The 12,273-nt window shown below is 47.8% G+C and overlaps 1 protein-coding gene across 1 annotated transcript in view; it reads right to left on the bottom strand.

Annotated features, from left to right (window-relative positions):
• Positions 1–714: 714 nt before the first annotated feature.
• Positions 715–12,273, bottom strand: part of LOC115465006 (histo-blood group ABO system transferase 1-like) — a 30,452-nt gene continuing 18,893 nt past the window's right edge. The window contains exons 7-8 of the mRNA XM_030195402.1: positions 11,098–11,232; positions 715–1,922 (exon numbers count right to left, since the gene is read on the bottom strand). Coding sequence (XP_030051262.1) covers positions 1,253–1,922; positions 11,098–11,232 — 805 coding nt within the window. The 3' untranslated portion in view covers positions 715–1,252. The remainder of the gene's footprint in view (positions 1,923–11,097; positions 11,233–12,273) is intronic.

Below are 12,273 nucleotides of genomic sequence, written 5' to 3'. Positions count from 1 at the left end.
TGGACGTGAAAAAAAATTGGACCAAGTAAAGTCGGCCAAATGCTCGTCATGGACACCCTTCTTTTTTCCATTATCGGCCGAGGACGCCCATCTCTTAACCACGCCCCGTCTCGCCTTCAGTACACTGCCGACATGCCCCCGTGAACTTTGGTCATCCCCGCGACGGAAAGCAAAGTAGTTGAGGAATGGCCAAGTCGGCTTTCGATTATGCCGATTTGGCCGACCTTGAGAGAAGGACGCCCATCTCCCGATTTGTGTCGAAAGATGGGTGCCCGTCTCTTTCGAAAATGAACTGGATAATCAGTTTCAAAAATATTACAATTAAAAAGTAAAAACATTTTAACATGTAACAAATTTTTGAAATAAAATGTCTTTAAAATTTTTCGAAATTGTTTATAATTCTGAATGGATCTCAGCTGGGAGAGATCTCCAGAATTTCGCTGCCTGAAAAGAAAAAGCAGATTCAGACAAGCGAGAAGATTTTAATCCCTCTGGGAGTTGGAAATGCAAACAACTTGTTATCTCTCAACAATCTTGTTACAGAAGAAAATTCAAAGTAATACATATAAGAATGAGAATCATCTTGTAAAACCTTGAAAATAAAATTTATTATCCTACCCTCCACCGGGAGCCAGTGGAGACTCATAAAAACTAGAAACATGATCAGATTTAGATAATAAAAAAAAAAACTTGAAACAATCCAGAATGCAGCAGTGCAGCTAATTTATTCTTTAACTTTGATCTAGAACAATTTAGATAATTGCAGTAATCATTTTGAGATAGTACTACCACTTGAGTGAGTAAATGTACACTCACTGTCACTTTCGCAGGTAAGCGGCAGCAAAGCACTAACGTTGTATGCTGAAAGGGCACTGATTAGTTGCATAGCGTGTAGATGCAAGAGGGCATTCATAGGGGTGCAGTACAGGAAGGGCATGGGTGGAAAAACACTGTGAGTTACACATGTCCTTGCCTCAGTTGGGTGCACAGTTATGCTAGATCTAATTGCAGGCATCTAAATTTTAGGAGCACCAACGGCGGGATTACAATAGTAATTCTAGAATGGAATTCAGGCGCACAGATGGCATTATAAAATTAGGCTTTTATCACGCAACATCAGTGCACCTAAAAGGGGACGTCTAGTTGTTACAGAATTACCCCAGTGTGAGAAACGTCTTTGCACCGACTTACCTCTTACACTCAAAGGTTGAGAGTCAAAGACGTTCCATTTTGGGGTGTTTAAGCCTGACTTTTATTCATTCTTATTCCCATGATTAACTCGTTTAATCTTTATTTCCTTTGGACTACCAAGGCTGTTGCTCCAAATATACTCAGGAGACAACAGCTTTGTGGGTTTATTATAGACGAGATATTTGTTAAAATGGCTCTCCTCATGGAACCAGGCTTGGATACCATTGGCCTTGTCTACCATGATGCCTTTGTGGCACGCTTTCGCCATATGGTAGATCCTCGGTACTGTCCCGACAAAGAAATTTGACTGGTAGTAGAAGTCTCCTTCGTTTTTGGGGATGAAAGCTTGAGAAGCTGGACGTCTTTCATAGCTGAAATACTGACGCGAGCTGCGGTAGAATCCAGGATGGATTGCAGCCACCAATTCACCGAGAATCTCCACGCCTATGTGATTGAGTAGCACGATATCGGCATCCATACTGACTAGATAATCTACTTTGTTCCAGAGCAACAGCTTGGTCAGATTTGTGAAGACTTCCATCCTGCCCAGGACCGTTTCTTCCCACGAGGCATACCGTGGGACTGGGATGACTTTCATGGTTCTGTTGATTTTCAGATCGAGAGCCTTGACGTCATCCGGTCTGTCGGTGAAAACGTAGTAATTCACCTTTCCATCTTTAATGAAGTACCTCTCTGCAGATTCTAGGAACTTCTTCAGTAATTTAACGTACCTACAAAAGACAGTTCAGGCACTGAACAATGTGTAAACAGAATGAAATATAACACCATCCCCATTCTTAATCCACAAAGCAACTGCATCTCATCCAAAGATTATAGAGTCATGAGCAATATTCAGCCCGCTGCTCACCGCTGTGGGCTGAACTAACCCTGGATATTATATGAGTCTGGGAAAAGTTCTTTGCTCCTGGATAAAATTTTGGATTTCATGCCTGTGTATGGGACACTGAAGGGAGGGGTTGGGGGAAAGGGAGGGAAGGGTTGGGGAAAGGGATGTTGGGATTATCTGTTAAATGTGCTCTTTGTCCCGTGTGTAAATTCCGTGAGCCCTTGGGTCCTACTGGAGAGTTGGCAATAAGATAGACACTGGCCCTCCAAAGGACAGCCGAACAACCCCAAGTCTTCACCTGTGGCGGCCGCCATTCCCCGGAGGTTGAGCCTCCAGGTGCGGGCAGCCAACAGGACTTCTGGAACCGCGGGGTAGCGCCGGCTGAGGCCGCAGGAGTCGGAAACAAGGCACAGTTTCTGGGCAGGCGGCTAAAAAAGCAGTGGTCAGGTTCAAAGCAAAGGTCTCTGGGCAGGTGGCTAGCAAAGCAATAGTCAGGTTCAAAGCAAAAGTCTCTGGGCAGGTGGCTAGCAAAGCAGTAGTCAGGTTCAAAGCAAAGGTCTCTGGGCAGGCGGCTAGCAAAGCAGTAGTCAGGTTCAAAGCAGGAGTCTCTGGGCAGGTGGCTAGCAAAGCAGTAGTCAGGTTCAAAGCAAAGGTCTCTGGGCAGGCGGCTAGCAAAGCAGTAGTCAGGTTCAAAGTAGGAGTCTCTGGGCAGGCGGCTAGCAAAGCAGTAGTCAGGTTCAAAGCAGAGGTCTCTGGGCAGGTCAGGCGAAACAGCCGAAGAAAAGTCACACAGAAGCACCAGCTCCTCTAACAAGGTAGAAGCCAAAGCACTGAGTTCAGAGGGAGCTGCTCCTAAATAGCCCCCACCCTTGGAAGCAACAAGAATCAGCTGGGGAGAGCAGCCCGGGATTGGCTGGCAGCCAGAAAGGGGGCGGAGCCCAGGGACGGTCCAATCCCTGTCGCCGGAGGCGGAGACAGACCTCCCGCGCCCAATGCCACCAAGATGGCACCGCTGCTCCCGCGTCGAACCCAGGACGCGCTCCAGAGCGGCCTCTGCGGGCTCGGGCTGTAGCCGAGCGTTAGACAGCGGGAGCGGCAGCCCTGCACACAGTCCGACACCCGATCCTTCCCTCCTGGAGTTGGGCAGCAGCGATGGGAGCCTGCGCGGGGCGAGAGGCAAAACGGAACCGCCGAGGCACGTCGCGGGAGAGGTGAGGACATGACACTCTTGACCAAGGCACACGCTAATGTTTAAGTTTTTCTCAATAAACTATAAAATTAAAAAACAAAGAATGCATACTTTGACCATTCAGTACTATATACCCGGGATTCTATATGGCCCCTTAATTTCTGCGTGGAAATCAAAGCATATTCTATAACAATGCGCGTAACTTAATTGGTTAACTAGATAATCAGCACTGCCAATTGGATGTTAACAAGCAATTTTCAGCACTAATTGGCATTAAGATTTACGCACACAACTCGCTAAGCATATTCTGTAACGTGGTGTGCCTAAATTTAAGGTGCCCTTTTACAAGGCACAGTAGGCAGTTGGTGCGTGCTGATCACCGCGCGTGTAGCAGGTGAACCCTTACCACTAGATCAATGGGTGGCGTTAAGGGCTCAGGCCGTAAATAGATGCACACTGGTTTCACTTTTACCGCAGGCGCTTTTCGCGGCCCATTGGTCACGTTGAAAGGCGCTTGGTGTTATTCTATATACTGCATGGAAATTTAAGCCTATTCTATATACAATTTAGGCGTACTTTACAGAATATACCTAGGCATAATTTTCAGGCACCACATAGAGAATCTAGCCCTTTGTTTTATTTCTCTTTTTAGATTATTGATTTAAAAAGTTTGATTAGATTAGATATTTACACCAAAAGACACAAGTGAAGAAATATATCAAGATTACAGGCTGTATTATGTTCTGGAATTTTGTGGCCTTTTCTTTTGGATCTGCTTATTTCTGTTTGTGTTTCTGTGAGTTTCCACTGATAGTTACAAGACAGGAATTTCTGGCTGACCACAAACTGTCTGACATCCTAACCAACTGTCTTGTACAAACAAACTGACAAGACCACCCCCCCCCCCCCCGGCATGACATCCCAACTGTTTGTTACTGAGCAGAGGTGTGGCAAGGACACTAAGGCCCTATCACAGGTCTCCTATGTACCTGCAGGATTGCTGATTGGGTGATATATGAGGTGGTCCATTGTGATGGGAAGGGTATATAAGTGACTGCTCAGAAAGAGACTCTGAAATAGCCCAGCTGGCAAGAGAAGTTTCATTTCTCCGAAGACAAGCAGGCTAATATTCTCACATATGGGTGACGTCACGTCGGCCCGGAGGACTTTCTAGCTAAGTCTTTTTAAAATTTGAAAATGTCACTCGTCGCACGGGCGGATGCACTGCGCATGCGTGCGTCCCTTTTCCTGCCCGCCACGAGGACACATTCCTCAGTTTTTTCTTCTCCGCGTCTGAGGTGACACGGTGAGAGTTTTCTTCGTCGTGTTGCTGAGCCCGGAGGTGAAGATTTACAAACAGAAGTATCCTTTTTAGTTAATTTCTAGTTCTTTTCGTTTCTTAAGTTTTCTTTCCTTTTAGTCTGCGATTTTATTTAAATCGCTCGTTCGGTTAAGTTTTTTTCTTTTTTTGTGTCCCCTTGTTTCACGACACAATCGCGTCTTTTGATTTGGCAGGGGCTGTTTTTCCCGTCATGTCAACCAAGATGCCCAGCGGCTTTAAGCCTTGTGCCCGCTGCCATCGGGCCATCTCCAGCACTGACCCACACTCGTGGTGTTTACAGTGCCTTGGGCCGGATCACCGCTCGGAGGGCTGCAAGTTGTGTCTCGCGATGAAAAAGCGGACACTGCTCTCTCGAGATGCCCAAAGGGAGAAGATTTTGGGCCCGGTGCCTCGACGTCGGCGCCGTCGTCCAAGTCAGCACCGTCAAAGACGATGTCGTCGAAGTCGGCGTCATTGAGGTCGATGTCGAATGAAGCGTCGGCACCGGGAGACCGGGGACAGGCTGCCAAACGACCGATGCACGCTGGGAGCAGTGATGCATCGAGTGGGTCTCCACCCGCCTCGGCGCCTCCTGCTTTGCAGACCCCCCGGGACCGCCCTGCATCGGACCCGGCCCCGAAGAGGCGTGTGGATTCCACGTCCCCGAGGAGTCTCGACGACGGGCGTCGGGCGAAGGCCAAGAGGCACCGTCGTCGTTCTCCTTCACGTCACGGCACCAAGAGCTCCGGGTCATCGATACATTCGATACCCAAGAAGCGTCGGTGCCGAGAGGATCGCTCTCCCTCTATTACTGAGGTGCCGGCGCGTGGGTCCCTTGGCAGCCGAGTCCCCACGCCGCAACTTCAGCAGACTTCGCCTCCACTGCCCCAACCGACCCCCCAGCCCCAACGGACCCCCCAGCATCTTCCGGCAGCAACTCTCGATGAGCGTATGCAGGCCTTTTTTCCTTTTTTTATGGAAATGATGCAGCAGTGGCAATCGGCGCCGAGGTTGTCGGTACCGACGGTGCCGGTGTCGATGGGTTCAGAGATGCCGGTGCTGACGGTATCGGGGGTATCGATGTCGCCGGTGCTGGAAGCTCATGCGTCAGGCCTTCAACCCGTGGTGAGGTCTGTTTCACCGGTGCCGCCTTCGGTGCCGGTGTCGTTGACATCCCGGGTCGGCTCTCCGGAGACCGGTGCAGAAAGCTTCACCGGAATCTCAGGGACCGTCGACTTCTCGACATCATCATCGAGGCCGTCAAACCTCTTCGTCGAGGCGGGCTCAGATTCGGGCAGCTCTGTCTGAGCTTTTAGCCCCATCTGATAATACCTCATCAGATGATGATGAAATGCGTGGGGAGTTCTCTGGTGAGGATTCTCAAGGCATCCCATCTGATTCTACTCCCTCGCCCCAAAGACAGCTTTCTCCTCCTGAGAGTTTGTCTTTCTCCTCTTTTGTTCGGGAGATGTCTGAGGCCATTCCCTTCCCTGTTGAAATTGTGGATGAGCCCAGGGCCAAGATGCTTGAGGTTTTGGACTATCCATCTCCACCTACATCTTCTGCCACAGTTCCTTTCCATGAGACACTCAGGGAGCTGATGTTGAGGAACTGGGAGAAGCCTTTTTCTTGCCCAACCGTTCCTAAGAAAGTTGAATCTCAGTACCGGATTCACGGGGAACCCAGTCTCATGCGGGCTCAGTTGCCCCATGATTCAGCGGTGGTGGATTCCGCTCTCAGAAGAGCCAAGAGTTCTAGGAACTTCTCCTCGGCGCCCCCGGGGCGGGAGTATAGGACTCTGGACTCTTTTGGGAGGAAGGCGTATCAGGCTGGTCTGCTCGCGGCCAAAATCCAATCATACCAGTTCTTTACGAGCATTCATTTACGGAACTCTGTGAGGCAACTTGAGAGTTTGGTAGATGCACTCCCACCGGAGAAAGCCGAACCCTTTCGCCAAGTGGTCAGGCAGCAGAAGGCGTGTTGCAAGTTCCTGTCCAGGGGCGTTTTTGACACTTGTGATGTGGTATCCCGATTTTCTGCCCAAGGTATAGCGATGCGCAGACTCTCATGGCTGCGTGCCCCTAACCTGGAGGAACGGACTCAGCAGAAAATAGCAGATATCCCGTGCCGGGGGGATCACCTTTTTGGAGAGAAGGTTGAGGAGATGATTGATCATCTCTACCAGTGTGATAACGCTATGGATTCTCTCTCCCGCCGGGCGCCTTCTGCATCCACTTCCACCTCTAGGAAGTTTTTTAAGGGAAAGAGAAATGCTCCTTACGTCTCTAGGGGCCGTAAGTACATTTCTTATTCCCGACAGCCGATTCAGGCTCGACCCCAGCCCGCTTGCTCTCGTCAGCAGCGTGCACCGAAGCAGGCCCCAGCAGCTCCCCAGCAGAGCATAGCTGACATCAAAGTGCCTGTGCCGGACGATCTACCGGTCGGGGGGAGGTTAAGATTTTTTCACCAAAGGTAGCCTCTCTTAACCTTCGATCGGTGGGTTCTTCAAATAGTCTGGTCCGGGTACACTCTCAATCTGAATTCCGAACCTCCAAATTGCCCACCAGGAGCTCAGTCCTTCAGCTCCTACCACAAGCAGGTACTTGCAGAGGAACTCTCCGCCCTTCTCAGCGCCAATGCGGTCGAGCCCGTTCCACCAGGGCAAGAAGGGCTGGGATTCTATTCCAGGTACTTCCTTGTGGAAAAGAAAACAGGGGGGGTGCGTCCCATCCTAGACCTAAGATGCCTGAACAAATATCTGGTCCGAGAAAAGTTCAGGATGCTTTCCCTGGGCACCCTTCTACCCATGATTCAGGAAAACGATTGGCTATGCTCTCTAGACTTGAAGGATGCTTACACCCACATATCGATACTTCCAGCTCACAGGAAGTATCTTCGATTTTGGCTGGGATCACAGCACTTTCAGTACTGTGTTTTGCCTTTTGGCTTGGTGTCTGCTCCCAGGGTGTTTACAAAGTGCCTGGCAGTTGTTGCAGCGTCACTACGCAGACTGGGAGTGCATGTGTTCCCTTACCTGGACGATTGGCTGGTGAAGAACACTTCCCCGCAGGAAACTTTGCAGTCCATGTGGATGACTATTCAGGTGCTAGAGATGCTGGGGTTTGTCATCAATTATCCCAAGTCCCATCTCGTTCCAGCCCTGAAATTGGAATTCATAGGAGCTCTGTTGTGTACAAAGACAGCTTGTGCTTATCTTCCAGGACCCAGAGCGGACAACCTTCTGTCTCTGGCTTCCAGGGTGCAAGCGTCTCAGCAGATCACAGCTCGGCAGATGTTGAGACTTCTGGGACACATGGCCTCCACAGTTCATGTGACGCCTATGGCACGTTTACACATGAGATCTGCTCAATGGACCCTAGCTTCCCAGTGGTTTCAGGCTACAGGGAATCTAGAGGATGTCATCAATTTTCGCAACTCCCTCAAGTGGTGGACTATTCGCTCCAATCTGGTCTTGGGACGCCCATTCCAAATTCCTCAGCCACAAAAAGTGCTGACGACGGATGCATCCCTCCTCGGGTGGGGAGCGCATGTAGATGGGCTTCACACTCAAGGAGCTTGGTCTCTTCAGGAGAAGCATCTCCAGATCAATCTCCTAGAATTGCGAGCGATTTGGAACACTTTAAAGGCTTTCAGAGATCGGCTATCCAACAAAATTGTTCTAATTCAGACAGACAATCAGGTTGCAATGTATTAGACCAACAATCAAGGGGGTACCGGATCTCGCCCTCTGTGTCAGGAGGCCGTGCAGATGTGGCTATGGGCCTGCCAACACGGGATGTTTCTCCAAGCCACTTATCTAGCCGGTGTAAACAACAGTCTGGCCAACAGGTTGAGCAGGATTATGCAGCCTCACGAGTGGTCCTTGAACATGACTATTGCCAAAAAGATTTTTCGAGTATGGGGCATTCCCTCGATAGATCTTTTTGCTTCCCAGGACACTCACAAGGTCCCTCAATTCTGTTCCAGACATCAGGCCCACGGCAGGCTAGCATTGGATGCCTTCCTCCTTTATTGGGGGACAGGACTCCTGTATGCATATCCTCCCATTCCCTTGGTGGGGAAGACTTTGCTGAAACTCAAGCAAGACCAAGGAACCATGATTCTGATAGCGCCCTTTTGGCCCCGTCAGATCTGGTTCCCTCTTCTTCTGGAACTATCTTCGGAAGAACCATGGAGATTGGACTGTTTTCCGACCCTCATTACTCAGAACGAGGGGGCACTTCAGCATCCCAACCTCCGGTCTCTGGCTCTCACGGCCTGGATGTTGCGAGCTTAGAGGTTGCCTCTTTTGGTCTCCCTGAGGGTGTCTCCCGAGTCCTGTTTGCTTCCAGGAAAGATTCCATGCATAGGTGTTATTCTTTTAAATGGAAGAGGTTTGCCGTCTGGTGTGACAGCGAGGCCCTAGATCCTTTTTCTTGTCCTGCACAGACCTTGCTTGAGAACCTTCTACACTTATCTGAGTCCGGTCTTAAAACCAACTCAGTCAAGGTTCATCTTAGTGCTATCAGTACTTATCATTCACGTGTAGACGGTCTGCCTATCTCTGGACAGCCTTTGGTGGTTCGTTTCATGAGAGGTTTGTTTTTGACAAAACCCCCTGTCAAACCTCCTCCAGTGCCATGGGATCTCAACGTCATTCTCACCCAGCTGATGACAACTCCTTTCGAGCCACTAGATTCCTGCCATCTGAAGTACTTGACCTTGAAGGTCATTTTCTTGGTGGCGGTTACTTCAGCTCGTAGGGTCAGTGAGCTTCAAGCCCTGGTAGTTCATGCACCTTTCCTTGTTTTTCATCATGACAAGGTAGTTCTCCGCACGCACCCAAGGTTTTTACCGAAGGTGGTGTCGGAGTTCCATCTGAACCAGTCAATTATCTTGCCAACATGTTTTCCCCCTCCTCACATGAGTCCAGGCGAAAGCAAGTTGCACACTTTGGACTGTAAAAGAGCACTGGCCTATTGCGTGGAGCGGACACGCCCCTTCAGACAGTCAGCCCAGTTGTTTATTTCTTTTAATCCCAATAAGAGGGGAGTTGCTGTCGGAAAGCACACCATTTCTACTTGGCTAGCAGATTGCATTTCCTTCTCTTACGCCCAAGCCGGGCTGACTTTGGACGGTCATGTCACGGCTCATAACGTTAGAGCCATGGCTGCGTCACTGGCTCATCTAAAGTCAGCCACCATTGAAGAGATTTGCAAGGCTGCGATGTGGTCTTCAATCCACACATTTACATCTCATTACTGCCTTCAGAAGCATAGCCGACGCGACAGTCGGTTTGGGCAGTCGGTGCTGCAGAGTCTGTTTGGGGTTTAGAATCCAACTCCACCCCCCTAGGCCCATTGACCATTCTTTGTTATGTTGAGTGAGCCTGGGGGCTAGGGATACCCATATGTGAGAATATTAGCCTGCTTGTCTTCGGAGAAAGAGTAGTTACTTACCTGTAACAGGTGTTCTCCGAGGACAGCAGGCTATATATTCTCACAACCCTCCCACCTCCCCTTTGGAGTTGTATTCCTCTATTCTTTTGGATATAACTGAGGAATGTGTCCTCGCGGCGGGCGGGAAAAGGGACGCACGCATGCGCAATGCATCCGCCTGCACGACGAGTGACATTTTCATTTTCAAATTTTAAGAAGACTATGTGAGAATATATAGCCTGCTGTCCTCGGAGAACACCTGTTACAGGTAAGTATCCTTGCCCACAGCCTATTTACCAAGGGGGGTGTCCTCCCCCCCCCCCCCGTAAGAAATAATTCTGTACAGCTAAGAATCTTTCTTTCTCTCTATTCTGTGACCTTTGTATGACAGTGAGGAATAAACGTTCCTTCCTCCTTTTTCTCTTCTTTATATAATTACTTATAAGTACCAGAACTACTGATGTTAGATTTTGTAAGTTTGCTATTATTTTCCTACAACTTGCTACTGATATCTGATCCTGTGCTGGTGAGTAATAAAGATAACCTTTCTTTCTAACCTAGTCTGACTTTTTCTTTATTTCTAAGAATAGCATAATAAAAACGCAGCCAGTACAATTAGAGAAAAAATACTGGCATTTTAAGAAAAAACTAATTACCACAGAAGAGCATATAAATTAAGAGGCCCTTTTACAAAGTTGTGGTAAGCATGAACGCGCTTACCGCAGGGTAAAAAGCATTACTTTGAGGTGTGCTCAGGCATCTCGCGATAGTTTTCAGATCTGTGCGCGCTTCCAACGTGCTGTAAGATACTTTTTATTTTTTAGCGCAAGGGCGTTTGGGGGAGGAGTGTAGGCATGCCTAGAGCTAATTGGTTAGCGCAGCTGCAACCAATTAGCGTGTGATTAGCGCTAATGGCCACATGCTAATTAGGAAATTAGCGCATAGCCATGAATAGGGAATATAGGAAATGCAGCCATTTTATAGCCATGCTAAAAGTGGCATCAGTGCGCGGGAAAGCCCGTGCTAGCCACTTTTTTGCTCAGTTTAGTAAAAGTGCCCCTAAAGCTAAAGAAAAAAAAATATATATATATTCAACGCTTTAGGTACTTACGTGCCAATAACAGAGACAGTAAGTCCGACAGTATAATTGTGGAGTTTATATTTTTCCAGGAGAATATCATAGTTAAAGGTTCCCTCCCAGATAATCGGGGCCAGCCATGGAGTCAGAATCATCACGTCATTACGTCTGGAAGAGTAACAGAACGTTAATCATAAGATGTTTGGGGGAATTTCTGTAAAAGTGCCCATCTCCTCTTTTTTAATTGAAATTTTAAGTGACTAATGAGCCAATTAGTGCCAATTGGCTTTTAACAAGCAATTATTGGCACTAATTATATTTAATTGCAGACACTCCAGGAAGGTATGTAACCAAATGCCTCTTACACCTTTAACAATTATCTTTTTCCAAAATGTTCATATGGTGTCCAATATAAACAAGGTGGGATATTTTTAAAAAGGTCTCTTGGTAGCCTGCATTGGTGAGTAACATATAGCCCTCCTTAAAAAAAGATGGTACAACTTGGAAAAGAAAGCACATGGGTCTCAAGAAAAGAAGATGAGAAGAACAGCAAAAATTGGGCCAATTGGGCCTAAAAGAGAATACCATAAAGCCAGATGTGATCATCACACCAACAGATGAAGCAACTGGACTACCAAAACCAATTATTGAAATGATGGAAAACGTAGACAAAAGAGAAATGCAGGTAAAGCTATCAAAGAAGTTCCAGTCAGGACCAACTGGTCAGATTCTCCTTTAATTATGATCACTTAACTTTTCAGGAAACATTTGTTGACTGGGAGGCAACAAAGAAATTAAGAGAGTCAAATGAAGATCATACTAAATGGGTCTCAAGAAAAGAAGATGAGAAGAACAGCAAAAATTGGGCCAATTGGGCCTAAAAGAGAATACCATAAAGCCAGATGTGATCATCACACCAACAGATGAAGCAACTGGACTACCAAAACCAATTATTGAAATGATGGAAAACGTAGACAAAAGAGAAATGCAGGTAAAGCTATCAAAGAAGTTCCAGTCAGGACCAACTGGTCAGATTCTCCTTTAATTATGATCACTTAACTTTTCAGGAAACATTTGTTGACTGGGAGGCAACAAAGAAATTAAGAGAGTCAAATGAAGATCATACTAAAACCCGCCAATAGCAAAGCCAAGAGGAGTTCAAAAACCAAAGCAGAAAATCAAGCATAATAAAAAGTTGGCTGTGATCAT

Source organism: Microcaecilia unicolor, chromosome 3 (assembly GCF_901765095.1).
Source record: "Microcaecilia unicolor chromosome 3, aMicUni1.1, whole genome shotgun sequence".
Lineage (NCBI taxonomy): Eukaryota > Metazoa > Chordata > Amphibia > Gymnophiona > Siphonopidae > Microcaecilia > Microcaecilia unicolor.
Note: the sequence above shows the minus strand (reverse complement) of the source record. Positions and strands in the feature narration are given on the sequence as shown.